Here is a 25,241-nt window from a genome sequence, read left to right as displayed (position 1 = left end):
TAAACATTTGAATAGCTATATATTTTTAACATTGTTTTTCTTCCTTTGCAGATGGTTTAGCTGCCTTGTCATTTTCCATTAGTTCTCTGACCTTGGTTGGAATGTTGGCAGCTATAATCTACACAGTAAGTGTAATGGTGATAATTGAGTTAAAATTAAAGAATCACTTTATGAAGCAATTTTTGCCTTATTAATATATTCAGTTTAGCTCTGTTTTCCTCTTTAATATTTAGTACTTTCTTCATTTTTCTTGAGAAGAGGATACATTTTTAATTACTTACCTGTATTTGTGAAATTTAGTGTTCAGAAATAAATTTTATAAGTTGTGAACCTTTAAGTGGTTATATACGATGTAATAATAGATTCAGTGATTTATAAGCATAATAGAACTGTGAACCATAGATCAGTATCTGCTATGAATCGAGTAGATTTATCTTATTTGGGGATGGTGCTAGCAGTAAAGAACCCACCTGCCAATGCAGGAGACGTAAGAGATGGGGGTTCAATCCCTGGGTAGGGAAGAACCCCTGGAAGAGGGCATGGCAACCCACTCTGGCACAACCCACATGGCAGTATTTTTTCCTGGAGAAGCCCATGGACAGAGGAGTGTGGCAGGCTGCAGTCCATGGGGTCGCAGAGTCGGACTCAACTGAAGTGACTTAGCATGCATGTCACTTGTGTGTGTGCTCACTTGCTCAGTGTGTCCGACTCTTTGCAGACCTATGGACGGACTGTAGACCACCAGGCTCCTTTGTCCATTGGTTTTTCGTGGAAAGAATACTGGAGTGGGTTGTCGTTTCCTCCTCCGGGGGATCTTCCCAACTTTGGGATCTAACCCACGTCTCCTGCATTGCAGGCAGGTTTCTTTCACTGCTGAGCCACTGGGAAAGCCCATTTGGGGATATAGAGCTTTTAAAGTCAGGTATTTTTCATAACTTGGTATTTCTTTAGTATAAAGAATCTAAACTTATACTGTCAAAAACTTTTTTTTTTTCCAGTCTCTCTGGGAATGGTATGACATGAATTATAATAGCCTGACTAACTTGTGTACAGACGGCTTTTTCGGTTTTTTGCTCAAATTATAGAGGAAAATCTGGTAAAAATGCTTCTTGCCTGCCTCCCAAAAGAAAGCTGTTCAGGAAGCTTTAAACTGTATAGAACCTTTTTCAGATTAATGAAGTTGCAAAGATGGAAAATACTGGTTATAAAGAAAATATTTTGGGGCTTGTTCCAATGTCTTCCTTGAAACATAAATGGGCTATTAGATAGCAGAATCTAGTTTTGTTAGATAATCATTCAAGTGTCATAATGTGTAATAAAAGAAGTCTGAAATACGTGCATTTTAGTATCTTTCAGGTGCTTATTTGAGTACTCAGTTTTCTTATTCATTGCCATTTTTGCTTTTTTCATGTTTACTATACAAGGAAGATATCAGTGGGTAATTAACCTCCTATCTGACACAATATATGTACAGCAGGAGAATTGTCTTTTAGAAAACATTCACAAGTTAATAACATAATAGGGTTAGACTTGGACTCTATTTGCTGATCTGTGACTGATCTGTTACGCTGATCATGGGTTTGCCTTTTACCCTTTGTGGGTCAATGTCTTCGCTATTAGATGAGAATAAAAAATAACCTCTTAAGGATTTTTGAAGGTCTACGTCAAATGATACTTTTTTGTAAAATGCTTTGAAAACTGTAGGGAAATGAGGATGCAGCAGTCAGTGAAAGATGAGTCAAGAGAAATGATCAGAAAAAGAGGAAACCAACAAGCAGGATCTTGGTCAGAAACCAAGAAGGCTCTGCGACTTTCCCTGACTGCTCCAGTTCCATGAGTGCTGGTCAGAGAGGCAGGACTGCTTGTCGGGGATGAAGAACTTTTTGTTTCCGATCAGGAGCCGCAGCCATGGGACCACATTGTCCTGCGCCAGTTTCCTGAGTCCTGACCCTCACAGGGACACATGAAGAGCACCCAGTGGGACTGTCAGAGAGCTGGGGCCTCAGGGTACAGGGCGGCTGAATCTTTCCAATGTCCTGGAGACATGCCTGTCTTTGCTTCAGAGGAAGATACTGTCTTTGTCTCCCAGGCTCTTTGCTGCAAAAACATTCTTGAAAAGATTGTGCAGGAAAAAAAAGGGCAGCGAGTGCCTGGCTTGCAAGATGTACAGAAGTGAGAGACCCATGGAGAATTGTCTTCCGACAGTCAAGAGGCGGATGCTGTGAAGATACAGCACGCAGACGGCAGTGAGGGCCGGAAGTAGCTTCTCTGATCTGAGCAGAGATTGGATTGAGGTGGACGCACAGAGCCGTGCAGGGAGGGCAATGCAGGCTCCTGGGGAGGGCACCACACTGTGCTCAGACGGGGGTGGGTGGGGGGGTGGGGTGCGGTGCGGCCAGCCGAGCAAGTGCAGTCGGGGGGAGGCAGTGAATGCCCAGAGAGATGGCCAGAGGGCAGCTCTGCATGCCCTGTGGGCTGTGCCTAGGATTTTGGATTTTATTCCGACTGAGATGAGAAGCCACTGGAAGTTTCTAAATGTTATGACAAGTAATACATTCTGACTAACATTGTGGAAAATTCTGAAAGAGATGGGAATACCAGACCACCTGACCTGCCTCTTGAGAAACCTATATGCAGGTAAGGAAGCAACACTTAGAACTGGACATGGAACAACAGACTGGTTCCAAATAGGAAAAGGAGTACGTCAAGGCTGTATATTGTCCCCCTGCTTATTTAACTTCTATGCAGAGTACATCATGAGAAACGCTGGGCTGGATAAAGCACAAGCTGGAATCAAGATTGCCAGGAGAAATATCAATAACCTCAGATATGCAGATGACACCACCTTATGGCAGAAAGTGAAGAGGAACAAAAGAACCTCTTTATGAAAGTGAAAGAGGAGAGTGAAAAAGTTGGCCTAAAGCTCAACATTTGGAAAACTAAGATCATGGTATCTGGTCCCATCACTTTATGGGAAATAGATGGGGAAACAGTGGAAACAGTGGCAGACTTTATTTTTTGGGGCTCCAAAATCACTGCAGATGGTGATTGCAGCCATGAAATAAAAGAGGCTTACTCCTTAGAAGGAAAGTTATGACCAACCTAGATAGCATATTCAAAAGCAGAGACATTACTTTGCCAACAAAGATCCATCTACTCGGGTATGGTTTTTCCAGTGGTCATGTATGGATGTGAGAGTTGGACTGTGAAGAAAGCTGAGCACCAAAGAATTGATGCTTTTGAACTGTGGTGTTGGAGGAGACTCTTGAGAGTCCCTTGGACTGCAAGGAGATCCAACCATTCCATTCTAAAGAGATCAGTCCTGGATGGTCATTGGAAGGACTGACACTAAAGCTGAAACTCCAATACTTTGGCCACCTCATGCGAAGAGTTGACTCATTGGAAAAGACCTGATGCTGGGAGGGATTGGGGTCAGGAGGAGAAGGAGACAACAGAGAATGAGATGGCTGGATGATGTCACTGACTCGATGGGCGTGAGTTTGAGTAAACTCCGGGAGTTGGTGATGGACAGGGAGGCCTGGTGTGCTGTGATTCATGGGGTCGCAAAGAGTTAACAGGACTGAGTGCTGAGTGACTGAACTGAACTGAACATTGTAACAGTATTGCTTCCATGGGTCTGAATTAAGCTGTGGAGCTGATGAATGGGAATGGGGAAAATATGGGAAATGATTAGAACTCTTTGAAAGAGAGCTTCCCTACAGGAACAATATTATTGTTAAGGTAAATATTTCAGACTCATATATTTTATATTGAAATGGATACTGAAAATTATGTATGCCATCAAATCAAGTATAATGATCACACTGGCTTGGTTAAGATACCCTTGTGCGTGTGTACTGAGTCATTTCATTCATATCCGACTCCTTGCAACCCCGTGGACTAGAGCGTGCCAGGCTCCTCTGTCCATGGGGTTTTCGAACACTGGAAGTGGGTTACCATTTCCTTCTCCAGGGGATCTTCTTGACCCATAGATTGATTCGTGTCTCCTGCATTGCAGGGCAGTTCTTGACTGCTGAGCCTCTAGGGAAGCCCTTGACTCTGAGTACAAGAAATTAATTATTAAAGGTAAAATCATGTCTGTTCTAGAATTTGTAGTTATTAGTATTGAAACTACAGAAGCTTTTGTAGTTTATATGTCAGTTGAGTGTGAATTTCTTAGGTACACACTGTTGTTTAGTTCAGAAACTAGTTGATTATTTAAATTTTATCGATAATATCCACTGTACCGCATCTAAAGGAATAGCCAAATAATTGGGAACCGAATTTTAGAAGAATGTCAAATGACACGTTATCTTACATAGTGTTTTCAACTTAAATTGAAAGAGAATCCGCTACTTTTTAAATTAAAAAAAAATAAAAAACCGAACTTCTAGGCACAATTACTTATGCAGACATTTTAATTTTTTGGTGCCACCAAGTGGGGAAATGTTGAATAATGCTGTTTTCATATAAAATGAATCATATGGACCACTGAAATGGCTATAAGTACAGAGACTACTGAACTTTTTATGATGTACATGCATGCTAAGTCCTTTAAGTTGTGTCTGACTCTTTGTGACCCTATAATATGTAGCCCACCATAGGCTCCTGTGTCCATGGGATTCTTCAGGAAAGAATACTGGAGTGAGTTGCCATGCCCCCCACCCCCAGGGGATCTTCCTGACCCAGGGATCGAACCTGCGTCTCTTCCATCTCCTGCATTGGTAGGCAGGCTCTTTACCACTGTGCCACCTAGACTGTGTGTGTGTTAGTCACTCAGTCGTGTCCGACTCTTTGTGACCCCACAGACTGTAGCCTGCGAGGCTTCTCTGTCCATGGAATTCTCCAGGCAAGAACACTGGAGTGGACTGCCATTCCCTCCTCCAGAGAAACTTCCCAACCCGGGGATTGAACCCTGGTCTCCTGCCTCACAGACGGACTCTTTACCATTTGAGCTACAGGGAAATCTTGTGCCACCTAGAAAACGCTTTTAATTATGTACACTTACCAGTAAAAAAAAAAAATGAACATGTCTTCCAGGAGTTTATGAATTATGTATATACATATGTGTGTGTATGTGTGTATATATATATATATATATATATTTATGCTAAATGTGCTATGCTTAGTTGCTCAGTCGTGTCCGACTCTTTTGTGACCCTGTGGACTGTCATCTACCAGGCTCCTCTGTCCATGGGATTCTCTAGGCAAGAATACTGGAGTGAGTTGCCATTTCCTCCTCCAGGGGATCTTCCTGATTCAGGGATCGAACTTGTGTCTCTTATGTCTCATGCGTTGGCAGGTGGGTTCTTTACCACTAGCGCCACCTGTATAAATTTACTATAAATGAAACTAATGGATTAAAGAAAATTGTGTTGTTTAGTCGCTAAGTCATGTCTGACTATTTTTCTGACACCATGGACTATTAGCCCTCCAGGCTCCTCTGTCCATGTGATTTTCCAGGCCAGAATACTGGAGAAAATTAGAGTGATAAATTAAGGATTTTAACATAGAACTAAAGCGGTGGTTCTGAATAACCTTTGAAGACAGAACTCTGCTTTACATGCTCAGTCATTCAGCCTTGCCTGTGGCAGCGTGCTTGCCTGAGTCTCTGACCTGATTGTAAGATGCGCCTCTCCTTGTGTGCCTCCCTGATGGCTCAGTTGGTACCACTGTAAGGGAAGGGTCCCTGCCATGCTGTCTTATCATTTATAATCTTTGTTTTATATCAGTGACAAGTGTTACATGCTTAAAAAATCAGATCAATCTTCTTCATGCAAAATAAGGCAAATATACGTGAAATAAGTTGTAAAGGTATTCCTAAAACTTCACATTTGGAACATCTCTTGTCAGTCACTTTTTTGGATTGACTGTTCATGTCCATGTTTCACTATAGAGTGTCTTTTATGCTGTCAAAAGAATTGATGAGACAGCTTTTCTTGAGTGCTCAACTTGTCTCTTGGAATGTCTTTGAAGCTGCCGACACACCCACTGTGTAAATTTAAGCTGTTTTTGTTTTTGTTGTGTTATTGTTTCTTCCCTTGTAACCTGAGTAGCAAAATACAAAAATGTCTTCTGCTTTGGGTACCTTTCTTTCTTAAGCTTATAAAGCCTCTGACTATTGCATTGCTAGGAAATGTGGAATCATAATTGTTCCAGTAAAGTTTTGCTTCACTGCTTGCTCTTTTGCTCTGTGTTTCCTTACACATTAACTTTTGCCTTTAATGTCAAATCAGAGTACTATCTTATAAGACGTTGTAAGTGGCAGTTTAACTCACTAGTTGTACCACAAATGCATGTAACTCTACCAGAGAAGTAAGTGTAATCTAACCAGCTATGACCAAATTTGTGAATATCTGGATGATGACCGCTGTGCCATGACTTCTGCCTTGCCTATGTTCATAAGATGCATTCAAATTTTGCTGGTGTTAAATATGAGAAAAAAAATACACACACAGCTTCCCTGGTGGCTCAGCTGGTAAAGAATCTGCCTGTAATGCAAGAGACCACCGCCAGTGCAGGAGCCCCTGTTTTGGTCCCTGGGTTGGAAATGTCCCCTGGAGAAGGCAGGGGCAACCCACTCCAGTATGCTTACCTGGGAAGTCCCATGGAGAGGAGCCTGGTGCACTACAGTCCGTGGGGTCGCAGGAGTTGGACACGACTTAGCAACTGAACTACCAACTACATATACACACACACACACACACATACATGTATTTTAGAATCAGTGAACACTTAGACTGGAAATATTTACTGAATAAATGTTGAGTTGTTTCACTAGTTTCGGCATCCGTGTCCTTGAATAATAGGTTTTATAAGTATATTCAGGACATGTGTTCAGTTTATAGGCAGTGCTTAGCATTGTCTACAAAAGGTAGAGAGAGATGGCAGGGAAAATGTGTTTTCATGGGGCAAGAGCATATTAGAAATGTTTTATTTTGTATATGTTCTTTCAAAACATTTGAGTTTTAAAATGCAGATGGTGGTTTATTTTTGGAAATTGAAACAAATGATATTAGAGGCAAGTATGGCTGACCTGGAAGCATTTTAAGTGATAGAATCTCTTTAGCCTTGTTGATTTTCTGGCATTTCACTAGAGGGCAGTAGTAAGCAATGAAAGTTTTGTGCTTCTGAAAAATGATAGTCTTCATACAAGTTTTTCAAAGAAATCTGAGGTTAAAATCAAAAGATTATTGTTTAAGGATCTTAAAGTTGTAATGAATAAATACTTTGTATAATGTGTTATGTCATTTATCATAATCTAAATATTATAGTTAAATTTCCTGTTAGTCACTGAAACTTAAGCATGTAATCCAGAAACAAGCTAGGTAACCAAAATAGTAATTGCTCTCTTTTACTTGTTCTCTTCAGACAGTAATTCCCAAAAAGATGTTGTATTCTGGCCTCATGTTACCACAGGGTGTTGTGAAGGACATACATTTTTCCCCCCAAATTTTTGCATTACTCCAGTGCATGAAAGTGGAAAGTGAAAGTGAAGTCACTCAGTCGTGTCTGACTCTTAGCGACCCCATGGACTGCAGCCCACCAGGCTCCTCCATCCATGGGATTTTCCAGGCAAGAGTACTGGAGTGGGTTGCCATTGCCTTCTCCCATGTAAGCTATAGTAATTCAATAATTCTTCTAAAAAATGTGTAAGTTCCATGTAAGGAAGAGAGTTCGTGTGAATAAAGAACTCTTTAAAACATTTTTTTGGTTAAGTATTGTTTTCTTAGAGAAGTTATTTTATGTTCACTCTTGGAATAAAGGTAGGAAAAAGAAAAACAGACCTAGTCCTTACATATCAAACAGTTTACTGCAGTTGTTACTCATTTGGCTGAGAAATCCGTCTTGTCACGAACTTGCTGCGTGATTCTGATAAGTTACAAGTTTGGCAGACTTAGTGATAAAACAGATGTGCAGAGCAATAATGTTCATGTCCAGTGTTCTGCACTATAATTGAATTATAAGCAAGGCACATTTACAAATCAAGGAACGTTTCTCAGATGTGGTGTGATTAAGCTGAGACCTGAAGGGCATTGGACTTGGCTAGTGAAGTGAGGTGAGCAGGGAGGCGTTTTGCTAAGGCACTGCAGATTCTGCATGTGGCCCGGGGCAGAGCTGAAGGCCGAAGCTGCAGCGAGGAGGAGCTGTGAGCAAGAGGCATGAGGATGGGGTGGGAGGGCTGGGTCATGAAGAGCTTTTGCAGGCCAGGATTAGACGCTGATCATCCTCGCACTGGAAAAAAGTGCACACTGCTTTGTCAAACAGTCACTCGTGAAATTCTGATACATATAAAAATAGGTGAACGGAGTAGCATCACTCTGGCTGGAGTGGCAGCCTACCCCTCGTCTCCCTGCCCTCTGACCTGCTCTGTTGATTCTGATGGCCCCAACCCAGAATCCCAGGGACTCCCACCGGTGCAAATACCTTTATGGGTCCTGGAGAGTCTCAGTGGATGTTAGCTAGGGGAATGCCATGATCTAACTTGAGTGTGAGAGATTGCTTCAGAAACAGTCTGGAAGATGGATTTGTAGTGAGGGAGACCCAGCAAACTGGTTAGGAAAATTTAGATTACTTTGTGTTTGACAGTAAACTCTAAGTAGGTGTCACATTTTAATACTGAGTAGGGTACAGATTCCTTGAGTTCTGAGGTTAGTATATTTAGAGATCCAGATCCATCAAACAGAATAGCAAGCATTGGGATAAAATAAGCTTCGTTTGAAACTGGTTGGGCAAGACAGAAATATACCTGGGCATAAACTGGGTTTTTTTTGCCTTGGCAGTTGGTTATAAATAGCAATATGGACTTGTGATAAAATGGTATGTGAGACTGGAGAATGACTGAATGGTTATCATGTAATACTCATCGAAGTCTTAAAGTATTTACTTTTTTCAATAATGTGTAAAAAATGTGGAGCTACTAGAAGAACAGGAATAGGACAGTCCTGTAGGGGAATGGTAACAATCTCTGTGGACTACACTCAAGGAGATCAAACCAGTCAATCCTAAAGGAAATCAATTCTGAATGTTCAGTGGAAGGACTGATGCTGAAGCTCCAATACTTTGGCCACCTGATGACTCATTGGAAAAGACCCTGGTGCTGGGAAAGATTTGAAGGCAGGAGGAGACGGGAATGACAGAGGATGAGATGGTTGGATGGCATCTCTGACTCAATGGACATGAGTTTGAGCAAGCTCTGGGAGACGGTGAAGGACAGGGAGGCCTGGCATGCTGCAGTCCGTGGGGTTGCAGAAAATCGGACATGACTGGGTGACTATACAACAACAACAGCAATCTCTGGGCACCTTGTTTTCCATAGACTTTTTTCTTTACACTTTCAGTGTTTTGAGGATATAAAATTTACTGTTAAAAATAATTTAAACCTTATTATGTATTTCCTTTTTATATTTTACCAAGGTCGTTAGGAGTATAAACTTGACAAGAATTTAATTAGAAGAAAATTATTCTACTCTGTCCAAATTATGTATTTTTTCAAATACAAACAGAACCTTTCCCCAACCTCTCCTTTTTGTTTTTCTTGTTTTTGGCTGATTTGGAAATCGTGAGAACATTAACTTATATTTTAACAATATTTAAAATGCAAGGTTTTAAGTATTTCTCCTTTAGAAAATGCAAGGATTTGCGTATTGGGTAATAATTTCAGCTGGTTACTTATCTAAATACAATAAGCTATAGAGTTACTCTTACTTGATAGAACTGGTGATTTCTGAATTCCTTTTAATCATATTCTTTGTTTGCATTCTCTCTTAATTAAAAAAGAACCCTGAAATGTCAGAATTTATGATTTCATATATGAATTGTGATTTAATCAATATTTAATCAATGTCTAAAGGAGACCCAGTGAGAATATCAAAATGATTCAGAATGACACTAAACATATTTGAGATCATCCTGGGAGTTGAAAACCAGGTAGCAGAGCATGAGAGAAAATCTGCAGGATCACTCAGAACATTTTAGAGTTTGGGGTTAAGCCTAAGAAGTAGAGCATTGATCACTTCTGTCCACATTCATTATTTAAACTCAGTCTCATGACCCTGCCTAACATGACCCTGCTGGCTAAAGTAGTTTGGTAGTATCTCAGGTAGAAAATGTAAAAGATTTAAATGCATAATTTTATATCGACTTTAGAGCCTGTTGCTGCAATGAGTGAATGATCATCATCGCAGCAAAGAGATGATGGTTGTCAGTTTTTTTTCTAAGGATTTAAGGTCAATAATGATTTTGAATAATGGTCACATGGCATTTGCTATTAAGTGTTTCTAATAGTTACAATAAAACTTCATATTTGGGACTGGCTAGTAGAGAATTGGATAGTATAAAATAATGTTTATTCTTAATGCTGATTAAAATTTTGAAATTTCTTATAGGAATTAAAATACTTAGCAAAAAGATTATAAGTATTTAGAACTTACAAATAAACTACATACAGATCATTTGTATGCTAATCAAATAAAATGTATGTTAAAATATATTTTACTAAGAGTTTACTACATGTACTTGGATAAAATTGTTTTTTTCCACAGAAAATAATTTTGTAAATTGTTTTTACTGATTTAGACTTATCTTAACCCCTGATTAGCTTGCAGTCATGATTTATTACTTTAACAAAGTATTATATTTACATTAATTTGGTAACTTGTCCTTTGAGAAGTAGATATTATCTATTCTAGGAGTAGTTAGTAATACAGTATAATGTACATAGTATAACTCTGTGTAACTAAATATGTAATAAACAGGAGAATCATGAGACCGCATAGTCACGGTTCACTCCCATTTACTCTGTTCTTCAGTGACTGTGCCCCTCACAACTGCTTACTCTTTGTTATTACTTCAAAGGACATTTATTGTACCTGAAAATTATGTATTAATATATTTAAAATAGTATTGCTAACACTAGTCTTGCTTTTGTTTCTTTCAGGCCTATGGCATGTCGGCGTTACCTTTAAATCTGATTAAAGGCACGCGAAACGCTGCTTATGAGCGTCTGGAAAACACTGAAGACATTGAAGAAGTAGAGCAGCACATCCAAACAATTAAATCAAAGGTGAGTTGGTATTTTATTGCCGTTGAGGGTCATAAAAGTACTTTGTCTTTGAGCTGCTTTCTGTTGTGACTTAGACATTGGTGAGCCTATATTTTGATACTGTTTGAATTTTTGTGCAGCATGTCTTTAAAAAACTACCTTCTATAAAATGTAGGACGCTGACAGTTTGAGAATTTTTATCTGTGTGTAACAACTGAAACACAGAAGTTCTACTTACATATGGCCATTACTTTGCTAGTTCCCAGGTGTGCTGATGCCATATGCAATATCGGAGTGCACTGTATCACTTACGTTCAGGTTTTATGTACTAGTTTTTCTTCCTCTATCACCTTCAACTAATATGTAAATCTTATTTATAGAACATAGGAAAAAATGGAAAGTTTTCTAAATAATTGTGTTAAACTATGATAATCCTGATACAGAAACCAGATGGTAATATGACACACAAAAAAAGAAAACTGTTTATATGACTGGTCTCTCTTATGAAAGTAGAGGCAAATAATTCAATATAAGTAAAAATATTAGCAATTCAAAAATGATGCTGTAGTAAGGAAATATTTCATAATTGTCAGACTAGGTTTATCCCAGGAATGCAAAGATGATATGTTAGAAAATAAAAGTAGTTTAATATATTGAGAATAAGTGAGAAATATAAACGTCTTAATAGATGCCAATGAATCCTTATTTAGAGTCAATTTGTAGTTACTACGTTTAGAGAAGAGTCTTACCAAATTGGAAGAGAAGAAACTATTTGGCAACGGAAGCCTCTGTGAGCTTGGTGCCTAATGAGGAAAGGAATATTTTTGTTAAAGGCACATATAGGCAGTAGTGTCTGTCCTCTTCCTGGAGGTCTTGGTCAGATAAGAAATGTGGGAGGAAGAGGGAAGAAAAGGGAAGTAACTTGGGTTATTTGAAGATCTTATCTACCAAAAAAATCTAAAAGAATGAACTGACAAACTAATAGAACTAATAAAAGTTCATCAAGGTGCCCGTTCATGTGTACAAATCATTAACCAGGTGGAGGATGTAATAGAAAATGATCTCATTCACAGTAACTGTGAACTATAAAATAATAAGAAATGTCAGAGTCTTCTTAGTGAAAATTATAAAATTTATTGAAATAATGTAATAGAAGACTGAAATAAATGAAGAACTTCATCAGTTCCTAATTGGGAAGATTCAGTAATGTAGAGATGAGAGTTTCTCATAAGTTTAGGTGGAAATTCAGTATCATGTATAAAAGATAAAAAAATGAAATTTTCATAAACCTCCTGTTACTGCTAAGTCACTTCAATCATGTCCGACTCTGTGTGACCCCATAGACGGCAGCCCACCAGGCTCCCCCGTCCCTGGGATTCTTCAGGCAAGAACACTGGACTGGGTTGCCATTTCCTTCTCCAATGCACGAAAGTGAAAAGTGAAAGTGAAGTCGCTCAGTCATGTCTGACTCTTAGCGACCTCATGGACTTCAGCCTACCGGCTCCTCCATCCATGGGATTTTCCAGGCAAGAGTACTGGAGTGGGGTGCCATTGCTTTCTCTGTCACAAACCTCCTACTATGTAATAAAACAGATTCAGAATTTAAATCGAATTCATTTAGAAAATATTAGGAGAAAATAAAAGTAAAATTGTAATTTGTTGTGCAGAGGAATTTTCTAAACAAGACTGAGAACTCAAGTGCAAATTAAGAAATTGTTGAATTTAAAATTTTTATGTTTTTAAATTTATGTACCCAAAAAAGTGGCACCAAAAGGAATTTAAAGAACTAACAGTATTTTGAGAGGAAATAATCTGCAATATAGGTGATATATACTGAGCATCTGTAAGTCAAGAAGAAGAAGGGACAAGCAATACATAGAAATAATGTATAAAAGACCTAAATCAATAGACAGTATACTGAAGGAGAAATTAACCTGCTCAGTGAAAATATGAAATGATCTTTCAGCTCATTAGTAATGAAGTTCACTAAGATCCCCCTTTGCATGGGTTGTGAGGAGTTTTCTAGAACATGGAACTTCCAGTGCTAAAATGAAAGTCCAGGATGGCTGGAAATTAAAGTAACTCAGTATTTTTTTTTTTAATCCTTTGAAAATCTTAAAAAGTTTACCTTTGTCATGTGAGAATATGGGGATAGGCATACTGTTTGTGGGAATATAAAATACACAGATTTCTAAAGAAAATTGAATGTTGTCACATGTGCCCAAACACATAACATGTACCTTTTAATAATTAAAGTTTCACATAACAGTTTGCACCAGTTTGTGGATCACAGCATTGTTGTAGTGAAGGGACTTGCATGTGTAGGGCCACCCAAGATGGACATGTCACAGTGTAGAGTTCTGACAAAGTGTGGTCCACTGAAGGAAGAAGTGGCAAACCATTCCTGTATTCTTGCCTGGAGAATCCCATGGACAGTATAAAAAGGTGGAAAGATACTGGAAGATGAGCCCCTCAGATTGGAAGATGTCCAGTATGTTATTGGGGAAGAGTGGAGAGCAACTATGAATAGCTCCAGAAAGAATAAAGTGGATGGGCCAAAGCGGAAATGATGCTTAGTTGTGGATGTGTCTGGTGTTGAAAGTAAAGTCTGATGCTATAAAGAACAATATTGCATAGAAACCTGGAATGTTAGGTCCGTGAATCAAGGTAAATTGGATGTGGTGAAGCAAAAGATGGCAAGATTGAACATGGACATCTTAGGAATCAGCGAACTAAAATGGACTAGAATGGGTGAATTTAATTCAGATGACCATTGTGTATCTACTACTGTGGGCAAGAATCCCTTAGAAGAAATGGAGTAGCCTTCATAGTCAACAAAACAGTCCAAAATGCAGTACTTGGGTGAAATCTCAGAAGCAACAGAATGATCTCAGTTCTTTTCCAAGGCAAACCATTCGATACCACAGTTATCCAAGTCAATGCCCCACCCCCTTGAAGCTAAAGAAGCTGAAGTTGACTGATTTTTATGAAGACCTACAACACCTTCTAGAACTAACACCTAAGGAAGATATAATTTTCATCTTTGGGAACTGGAATGCAAAAGTAGAAAATTAAGAGATACCTGGAATAACAGGCAAATCTGGCCTTGGAGTACAAAATGAAGCAGGGCAAAGGCCAACAGAGTTTTGTCAAGAGAACATGCCAGTCATAGCAAACATGGTTTTCCAACAACTGAAGAGATGACTCTACACATGAACCTCACCAGAAGGTCAACACTGAAATTAGACTGATTATATTCTTTGAAGCCAAAGATGGCTAGAAGCTCTATACAGTCAGCAGAAACAAGACATGGAGCTAACTGTGGCTCAGATCATGAGCTCCTTATGCAAAATTCAGGCTTAAGTTGAAGAAATTAGGGAAGACCACTAGGCCATTCAAATATGACCTCAGTCAAATCCCTTATGATTAAACAGTGGAGGAAATGATTGGATTCAAGGGATTAGATCTGGTAGACAGAGTACCTGAAGAACTATGGACAGAGATTCATAACATTGCACAGGAGGAAGGGAGCAAAACTATCCCAAAGAAAAAGAAATTCAAGGAGACAAAGTGGTTGTCTGAGGAAGCCCTACAAATAGCTGAGAAAAGAAGAGAAGCAAAAGGAGAAAGGGAAAGGTAAACCCAGCTGAATGCAGAGTTCCAGAGAGCAGCAAGGAGAGGTAAAGAGGTCTTCTTAAACGAACAGTGAAAAATGAGAGAGGAAAACAACAAAATGGGAAAGACTGCAGATGCTTTCAGGAAAATTGACGATGTCAGGGAACACTTCATGCAAGGATGGGCACGATAAAGGACATAAACAGTAAGGGCCTAACAGAGGCAGAAGAGATTAAGAAGCGGTGGCAAGAATACACAGAATTGTACTAAAATGGTCTTAATGACCCAGATAACCACAGTGGTGTGGTCACTCACCTAACATCAGACATCCTGGAGTGTGAAGTCAAGTGGGTCTTAGGGAGCATAACTGTGAACAAAGCTAGTGGTGGTGATGGAATCCCAACTGAGCTATTTCAAATCCTAAAAGATGATGCTGTGAAATTGCTGCACTCAATATGCCAGCAAATTTGGAAGACTCAGCAGTGGCCAAAGAGCTGGAAAAGGTCAATTTTCATTCCAGTCCCAAAGAAGGCCAAAGCCAAAGTATGTTCAGACTATCACACAGTTGGTCTCATTTCACATGCTAGCAAAGTAATGCTCAAAATCCTTTAAGCTAGGTTTCCACAGTACATGAAGTCCATAACTTCCAGATATACTATTGGTTTTAGAAAAGGCAGAGGAACCAGAGATCTAATTGCCAACATTAATTGGATCACAGAGAAAGCAAAGGAATTCCAGAAACACATCTACTTCTGCTTCATTGTCTACACTAAAGCCTTTGACTGTGTGGATCACAACAAACCTGGAAAATTCTTAAAGAGATGGAAATACCAGACCATGTTACAAACTGCTCTCTGAGAAGCTAGTATGTAGCTCAAAAACAAAAACAAACAAACAAAAAAAACAGAACTGGACATGGAACTGACTGGTTCAACATTGGAAAAGGAATCCATCAAGGCTGTATATTGTCACCCTGCTTATTTAACTTATATGCAGAGTACATTATGCAAGATACCAGGCTGGATGAATCACAAGCCAGAATCAAGATTGCTGGAAGAAATATGAACAACCTCAGATATATAGATAATACCACTCATGGCAGAAAGTGAAGAGGAACTAAAGAGCCTGTTGATGAAGATGAAAGAGGAGAGTGAAAAAGTTGGCTTGAAACTAAAAAAATTAAGATCCTGGTACCTGGTCCCATCACTTCATGGGAAATAGAAGGGAAAATGTGGAAGCAGTGATAGATTTTATTTTCTCAGGCTCTGAAATCACTGCAGATGGTGACTACAGCCATGAAATTAAGAGGCTTGCTCCTTGGAAGGAAAGCTATGACAAACCTAGAAAGCATACTTAAGAAGCAGAGACATCACTTTGCCAACAGAGGTCCATATAGTCAAAACTATGATTTACCAGTAGTTATGTATGCATTTGAGAGTTGGACCATAAGAAGGCTGAACGCTGAAGAACTGATGCTTTCAATCTGTGGTACTGGAGAAGACTTTTGAGAGTCCCTTGGACTGCAAGGAGATGAACCAGTCAATCCTAAAGATCAGTCCTGAATATTCACTGGAAGGACTGATGCTAAAGCTGAAGCTCCAATACTTTGGCCACCTGATGCAAAGATCTGACTCATTGGGGAAAAAGTCTGATGCTGGGAAAGATTGAAGGCAACAGGAGAAGGGGGCAGCAGAGAATAGATGGTTAGAGAGCATCACTGACTCAATGGACATGAATTTGAGCAAACCCTGGGAGATGGTGGAGCACAAAGGAACAATCAGTCCTGAATATTCATTGGAAGCACTGATGCTAAAGCTGAAACTCCAATACTTTGGACACCTAATGCGAAGAACTGACTCCTTAGAAAAGACCTTGATGCTGGGAAAGATTAAAGGCAGGGGTAGAAGGGGACGACAGAGGATGAGATGGTTGGGTGGCATCACCGACTTGATGGACATGAGTTTGAGCAAGCTCTGAGAGTTGGTGATGGACAGGGAAGCCTGGAGTGCTGCAGTCCACAGGGTCGTAAAGAGTCGGTCAGATATAACTGAGTGACTGAACTGACTGAATAAATGAATAGAATTACTATTACCAGCCCAAAGTTTTCTGAAGATTTGAGGAGAATAACCATAAAAGAACAGATCACTTTAGGCATAGGAAATGTTAGCTATTATGTAAAACATCAGTATGTTTGCATAGGGGGACGTGTATATACACAGAATTTTGTGTCCGATGTTGATCTCTGTTAGTTTCTGTGACAGTGGTAACCTCAAAAGAGGGAGTGGTCACTGGTGGACCATGAAAGGGAAGCTTTTTTGCCTATATACAATGTAACTACATTTTTTCCCCAAAGGAAATAATTGGTTGACTGCTGGGTGCCTTTCCTGGTGTGTGTTTGAGCACATTTCTTCCCACAGTGATTTTTGCTGTTGGCACAACAGAGCGGGCTCCATCCCTCACTCAAATAGGCAGATAAGTTGAGCTTGTTTTTCAGTGGATCGCTACATTAGTTTACTAAAAAATATGTTTTCCCTGAACTAGCGAAAGCCAATGGCAACCCACTCCAGTACTCTTGCCTAGAGAATCCCATGGACGCAGGAGCCTGGTGGGCTGCCGTCTACGGGGTCGCACAGAGTCGGACACGACTGAAGCGATTTAGCAGCAGCAGCAGCAAAAGCCAGCAGTGAAGTAAATCTACCTTGTTGGTGTCCTTTTGATATTAGAATGACAGTTGTGAGAAAAATTGTGAAGTACCACATGACTGAAGCGTGGTCTGGATCTGTCTGTGGAGGGAAGTGTTTCATTCCTCTAGTCTTCATAAAACAGTCTTGTGTAAGGTTCCTTTAAGGATGCACTCTGATAGTAAGCAGTGTACTTGACTTAAAGCAGTAAAGATAGTTAAATATAGTCCCATGGAATTCCCTGTAATTCCATGTAATTCCCTGGTGGCTTAGCCAGTAAAGAATCTGCCTGTAATGCAAGAAACCTGGATGTGATCCCTGGGTCAGGAAGCTCCCCTGGAGGAGGGAATGACAACCCATTCCACTCTTCTTGCCTGGAGAATCCCATGGACAGAGGAGCCTGATGGGCTACAGTCCATGGGTTGCAAAGAGCCAGACAGGACTGAGCGACTAATACTTTCCACTTTCCATGCAGAGTATGGTTTCTGGACCAGTAGCATCAGGACCTCCTGGGAATTTGGTAGAAAAGCAAAGTATAGGCCTCACCCAAGGCCTGACTGAGTCATATTCTCTTGGTGTGGGGTCTAGAAACCTGTGCTTAATGAAATGTCCTGTTGATTGTTAGGTGTGTTGAAGTTTGGGGAACAGCATAGTAAGGAAGAGACGGCTGGTTCCAGAAGAGCGTGGCAGTGCATCTGTGGAGATCACTGTGACCATGCGCACCCCTTGATGAAGGGCTATCCGGGCACTGTCTGCATGTGTCTGTTATTTCACATGACAGCGCTCCATGCTGTGTTATAGACCACCGTGTGCTGTCTCTCCCAGCATCCTGTTTGAACCTTGAAAGGACTTTAACATTCTAATTATCTAATGTTTTTACATTTTAAAATGGTGCTGAGAATTTCCTGGCAGTCCAGTGGTTAGGACTCTGCACTTTCACTGCTGAGGACAAGGGTTCCATCCCTGGTCAGGAAACTAAGACCCCACACGCCATATGGTGCCACCCCAAATTTAAAAGTAATAAAAATGTCCCTTGTAAACATTTTCTTGGTCCTTCCAGTAAAAGCAAATGTATATTTCACCTTCTTAGTATTTAGCAGTTGTCTGATTATTGTGGTTTATTACTGTACCTGGTTGAAGGCACTTTGGGGCAGGGGGAGTTCACGAGGGAACGTGTCCCTGAGACACCACAGAAGGGTACTGCTCACGGTTACAGTCAATATCATATGAAAGTACAGGAGAATTATCTTCCGGAGAGGTCAGCCCAAGGAAACCTGACTCCTTTGCAAATGTACTTGGAGGGTAAGAAAATGCCAGTTCTTAGCAATTGTTATAAAATCACATGAGAAACGAATTGCCAGTCCAGGTTCGATGCAGGATACAGGAAGCTTGGGGCTGGTGCACTGGGATGACCCAGAGGGATGGTATGAGGAGGGAGGTGGGAGGGGGGTTCAGGATTGGGAACACGTGTACACCCGTGGCGGATTCATGTTGATGTATGGCAAAACCAATACAATATTGTAAAGTAATTAGCCTTTTAAAAAGAAAAAAAAATCTTATGCTCAGCACATCCTAATCCTACATCACCCTGCTGGTGTTTGAGTCAGGGACTGAGGAACATCAGCCCAGGTAAACGCTGGAACACAATCTCCTGACCAAGGGGAGGAGGAACATAGGGCTGGGTATGTGAAGGGATGGGGTGAGGAATTTGGAGGTGAAGGAGAGTGATCAAACAGAGAACATAAAGTGCCTCATAAAAGGGGTGTTTAAAAAGATATTATGTCTCTACATAACTTCACCATATTGAGTATTTGGAAAATAGGGATCAAGAAAAGTTTAGCATTAAATGTGCACGTGTTCTCATCACATTTTGACACTGACCTTGGTTCAGAGATGTGTATTCTCACATAGAAGTTATTGGGTTTTGCTTTTTTCCTTCAGATTGTAAATTTGCCTCAGGAGTCAAGTCCAACCTAAAAAGTTTTTGTTGTCTGAATCTGCTAAATCTGATGTGTACTCTATTAAGACCTTAATGGTAAAAAACTGTTTTATTTTGATCTGTTATTTGCAGAGCAAAGATGGTCGACCTTTGCCGGCAAGGGATAGACGCGCCTTAAAACAATTTGAAGAAAGGTTACGAACACTTCGGAAAAGAGAGAGGCGCTTAGAATTCATTGAAAATAGCTGGTGGACAAAATTCTGTGGTGCTCTACGTCCCCTGAAGGTAAATGGAGTTTTACAGAATTATGCTCTCTCTCTATGTAGCACCCCTCAGAGAGATTGATTCTTGTGGAAGCATTGCAGTGTGGCGCCTGGAGCATGGGTTTTAGAGTTAAAATCATCTGGTTTTAAATTGCAGCTCCGATGCCTGGCAGTTTGGGTAAGGTGCATAACCTCTCTGAGCTTTATTTACTCATGTGTAATGTAAGTGCTAGAGGGTTGAAGAAACTTAAAATATAGGTAAGTAATGTAGTATGCTTCTAGTTTTACAACTTTGTACTTTTCTATAGGAGATCTGGGACCCGTATTAGAACTTTTTCAATCAGATAGATTTCAGTATTCAAATTAAAAATTTCAACAGAATTTGCTTCATTGTGTGGTGGCATGTTTCTGAAAATACGTACAAGGTATTAAGATGAAAAACCATTAATTTCCCTTTTTTTTAAACCATCATTTGCTAGCCTTAAATTCTTCAGACTCGGGTCTTCCTCTCATAATTCAAAAGGAAATGGGGAAATTACCTGACTGCTTACCCTAAAAAGCTTCTTTTCTAAAAGAGTTCTTCAAAAACATAATCAGTTAGATCTACTGTATATCATTTTAAAACTGTCGGTTAGAATCAGTTTCTTTTTAAAGACTTACCCTAGTCTGTTTTCCCAAGGTGATTGTTTTCATACCACCAAAGGTATAAAGAAACTGTGCCCACCCTTAACTTAATTTTAAATTGTTTATATATTAGCTTCTTTATAGATATTTATAATCTGGTCACTAACAGCTGCCTTGTTTTAAATGCTTTGTGCCATTTCACTGTACCTGTGTTTAGAGGGACTTTCACAGCTTTATAAAGTGTGTAGAATGATTTCACCAAATGTAGGCTGTGGTTAGAGAAGATCCACATCGCTGCATAAAGCTGGGCGTCCTCCCAGGCCCATTGCATCGGGCCCCAAACAGTCGCTGACGTCCTTCTGTCACTGAGGTTAACTTTCACACGTTCTATGGAATCGTGGAAGGTACAGACTTTTGTCTGGCCTTGGCTCAGCTCAGTGCTTTTGAGGTTCACCCGTGTCACCGCATTTCTTTTCAGCAGTTCATTCTGTTTTCTTGCTGAGTATCATTCTTCTGTGTCTGTATCACAGCTTGTTTATCCATTCACCTGCTAATGGGGATTCAAGTTGTTTCCAGTTTGAGGCTGTTATGATTATATGCTGATATGAACATTTGTGTACAAATCTTTATGTAGACATTTATACATTCCTTCATTTTTCATTTTGTTCTTTTGAATCTTTTATTTTATATTGGGGGTTAGCAGATTAACAGTGTTGTGATGGTTTCAGGTCAACAGCGAAGGGACTTATTTTTCTTTTTGTTTGTACCTCATTTTTTCCAGTTTTTTTAAAAATCGATTTTTACCTGGGGGAAATTGCTTTACGATGTTGTGTTTGTTCCTGCCTACAAAGACACAAATTAGCCATGGAACTCAAGGAAGAAAATTAGTTTTGAGTTGAAGAGTCTTACAGAAATAAGCGTTTAATTAGAATAAGTTAATGGGTCCTTAAAATAGTGTTTATATACAATACTGAGCACATTTCTAAGCATGCAGTCTACATTACTCACTTGATTAAACTTGCTCTCTGACAGATGCACATTTTTCTAGTGTATACAACTAATTGGCCTAGATAACCTGAAGCTCCTGATGCACCTCTTGTTATACTTAGACCTCTTATATTCATATAGAAAGTAATAAATTCATATCCATAGTTATATCACTTATCTTTTCAGACTTTTTTATGGTAAAACATATATAGCATATAATACACCATTTAAACTATTTGTCGATGTGGCATGACATACATTCACAGTGTTGTGCAATGCTCACCACTGCCCGTTTCCAGAACCTTCATCATCTCTAACAGAACACTCAACAGTAACTAATTCTCCATTCCTCACCTCCACCCCACCCCCATCCCCCTGAAACCATACAGCTCAGATTGGGGCTTGAACCCACTGTCTTTTAACTGAGATCACACACCTGGTCTGAGGACTTAATGAAATTCAGGTTCTTGATGTCTCATAGCAGAAAAAATTGAGTGAGAGACAAAGTGATAGATAAGAAGTGAATTTATTTAGAGAGATAAACATTCCATAGACAGAATTCGGTCTGTCTTAAAAGCTGAGAACGGTTCTGGGAGAAATATACTCCTCAGACAGTGTGGGGTGTCTCAGAAGGTGAGAGGCCCTGAAATATGGAGTGGGTGGTTTTTATGGGCTGAGTAATTTCATAGGTTAATGAGTGGGAGGATTATTCTAACCATCTTGGAAGGTGCGGGGATTTCCAGGAGTTCACTTGTTGACCTTTTATGGAATTGTCATGGCACTTGTGGGGTGTCGTTTAGCTGATGTATTACAATGAGCATATAATGAGGCTTAAGGTCCACTGGAAGTCGAATCTTCTGCCTTCTCAGACCTAGTTGGGTCTGCCCAGGTTATGTCGTATCCAACACTGACTTCCTTTAAAGATGGTACCCTTTAAAGGTTGTACTCCTTCCTTCCTGATTCACCTGCCCAGCTCACATCCCCTAATGACCTCTATCCTGCTTTCTGTCTCTCTGAATTTCCTATTGTAGGTACCTTATGTAAGTGAATTATATATCCTTTTATGTCTGGTTTATTTGACACATAATTTCTTCAAAGTTCATTCATGTTTTTGATGTATAGAAATTTCATTTCTTTTTAAGGTTGAATAATATTAATTTTGTTTTTCCATCCATCATTTTGTTTATCCATCCATCAGTTGGTGGACATTGAGTTTTTTCCAACTTCTGGTTATTGTGAATAGTGCTTTCAAGGTAATTGGTGTACAAGTACCTGTTTGAGTCCCTGCTTTCAGTTCTTTTGAGTATATATCTTGAAATGCAGTTGTTAGATCTTGATCAGTTCTGGTATAACTTTTGAAGAACCTACTGTTTTCCACAGTGACTGCACCATTTTACATGCCCACGAGCAATGCACAAGGGTTCTAATTTATCCATATCATTGTCAACACTTATTTTCCTTTGTTTTGATAATAACCAACGTTATGCTTGTGAAGTGATATCTCATTATGGTTTTCACTTGCATTTCATTTGATTAGTGACACTGAGCATCTTTTCATTAGACTGTTGGCTTTATATGTTTACTTTGGAGAAATGCTTATTCAAGTTTCATTTTTAATATTCTGAATGTTACTCCTTATCAGATGCATGATTTGTAAATATTCTCCTATTCTTGGCTTGTGTTTTCACTCTGTTGATAGTGTCTTTTGATACACAGATTTTTAATTTTAATGATGTCTGATGCATTTTTTTTTCTTTTGTTACCTGTGTTTTGTGTCATATCCAAAAAATAATTACCAGATCCAGTGCCATGAAGGTTTTTTTCCCTTAGAGTTTAATAGTTTTAGCTCTTACGTTTAGATCTTTGATCTATTTTGAGGTATTTGTATATGGTGAAGGATAACAGTCTAATTTCATTTTTTTGCATGAAGATTTCTTCTTCCCAGCATCATGCTTTGAAAAGACTGTTCTTTCCCCTTTCAGTGACCTTGGCCCCCTTGTCAAAGATCATTTGAGCGTATGTGTGAGCATTCATTTCTGGAGTCTTTTCCATTGGCTATGTGTCTGTCTTTATGCCAGTACCATACTGTTTTGGTTGCTGTGGCTTTGTAGTAAATTTTGAAATAGAGAAGCGTGAGTCCTGTAACTTTGTTGTTCTTTTTCAAGATTGTTTTTACTGTTTGGGCTTCCTTGAAATTCATATGAATTTTAGAATGGCTTTTTCTGTTCCTGCCAAAAAAAAAAAAAGGTCATTATGATTTTGGTAGGGATTGCATTGTATCTGTAGAACACTTTCAGTAGTATTGTCATTTTTAATGTATTAAGTCATATTACACCATAAATATGGGCCGACTTTACATTTGTTTATGTCTCATTACATTTCTCTCAGCAATGTTTTGTTGTGGGGAAGAAAGAAATGTTTTTCTACCTTTCTCAATTCTTCTCTCTAGTCTAAGAATTAAATTGACATGAGACAGGTCAACAGGGGAATTTCAAACAAATATTTGATAACATGTATACACTGGAGAGACCCAGGAGAACTGAATGACTTCTTAGTCTTAGGAACTAGACAGCACTTCAGCAGTATGCTTGGGGGCTATTTTAAACAAGAAAATTGCTGACAGAAAGTACAAAATGCAAAGAATATAGCAGTAAATAGTGCACTTACAGGATACTTGTCTATGGTAAGAGAGCTGAAACAAGAAAGCAGAGTATTGCCTAGTTCATGCTTAGCTCGGAATGTGAGCATCAGGAACTTAGAATTTTTACCTCTTTGCATGTATCTGCGAGGACTTCCCAGGCGGTGGAGTAGTAAAGAATCTGCCTGCTAATGCAGAAGATGCAGGTTCGAGCCCTCTGTCAGGAAGATCCCCTGGAATAAGAAATGGCAAGTCACTCCAGCATTCTCGCCTGAAAAATTCAATGGATAGAAGTAGTCTGTTGGGCTACAATCTGTGGGGTCACAAAGAGTCAGACATAACTGAGAGACTGAACACATATGCACAGTGTATCTTCAAAAGACCACTAAGAGCCATGTGTGTTGATTTTAAGGCCATAAATAAATTTTAGCGAGCAGTAGGTTTGTAAATGCAGAATCTGCAAATGAGAATCAACTACTTATAAGAAAAACAACAACAAAAGACCTCACAAATCCAGCAAGTTTTCTTGCCAGCTCTTACTACAAAACTTTGTATTAAACAAAGACAATCTGGGAAAATTTTGGTAGAGAGAAGACGAAATTTGGAGATAAGCCTGTGATTGATCTTAAACCCCCAATCTTAGGTGAAATAAGCCAATCACCAAAAGACAAATACTGTATAATTCAACTTTTAAGAGGTACCTGGAGAACCCTGGTGATTCTCCAAGGGTCGGGGGGCAGGAAGTCTAGGGAGTTCTTTAATGGGTACAGAGTTCCAGTTTTGCAAAATGAAAAGAGATTAGTTTGCAGAACAGTGTGAGTTAATTTAACACAACTAAACTGTACATTTAAAAATGTTTGAGATGGTAAATTTTATGTTATTTGTATTTTACCACTATTTAAGAAGCAAGAAAACAGAAAATGACAAAAAATCAGATAGAAATAGAGTTGAACTCAGGGGAAAATGGGAGGAAAATACACTTAATTTTGGAAATGAAAACAAATTTACAGTGTGTCCAAAAGAGAAAAGGATCAAATAAAATTTAGTAAGAGGGGGCGTTTGAAGAAAGGCAGAAGGATAACCAAGAGAAGGAAAATAAGATGAAGTAAAAAAAAAATCCAAAAACGAGTGTTGAAATGGAAAAGAAAGAAAAACTACATATGTGTAGGTTTCCATGCAGTGGCAAAACAAAACAAATTAGCAGAATATTTAAAGGTATAATACCCCCCCAAAAAAAATCCTAAAGTAAATAGACATGAATCCACATGTCATGAATATTCTATATCATGAATAGACAGGAAATAGCCACTTTGTACCTGGGAAAATTTATGTGCAGTTTCCTGGTAAAACCGACTTCAGATTTAAAGAAAATCCTCAAGATTTCCAAGCAAAAGGATCAGCTCACAAGGGCAACATTATTAGACTTAGACTTCTCAAGAAACATACAAAG

The 25,241-nt window shown here is 39.3% G+C and overlaps 1 protein-coding gene across 1 annotated transcript in view; it reads left to right on the top strand.

The window, feature by feature from the left end:
- The window catches only part of LMBRD1 (LMBR1 domain containing 1), a 132,657-nt gene that overhangs the window by 68,093 nt on the left and 39,323 nt on the right, over positions 1-25,241 (top strand). Inside the window, exons 7-9 of the mRNA XM_019967016.2 lie at positions 52-125; positions 10,940-11,065; positions 19,412-19,564. Coding sequence (XP_019822575.2) covers positions 52-125; positions 10,940-11,065; positions 19,412-19,564 — 353 coding nt within the window. The remainder of the gene's footprint in view (positions 1-51; positions 126-10,939; positions 11,066-19,411; positions 19,565-25,241) is intronic.

The sequence above is a fragment of the Bos indicus genome, chromosome 9 (genome assembly GCF_029378745.1).
Source record: "Bos indicus isolate NIAB-ARS_2022 breed Sahiwal x Tharparkar chromosome 9, NIAB-ARS_B.indTharparkar_mat_pri_1.0, whole genome shotgun sequence".
Lineage (NCBI taxonomy): Eukaryota > Metazoa > Chordata > Mammalia > Artiodactyla > Bovidae > Bos > Bos indicus.
The sequence above is the reverse complement of the archived record's forward strand: the minus strand, read 5'-3'. Positions and strand labels throughout refer to the sequence as shown.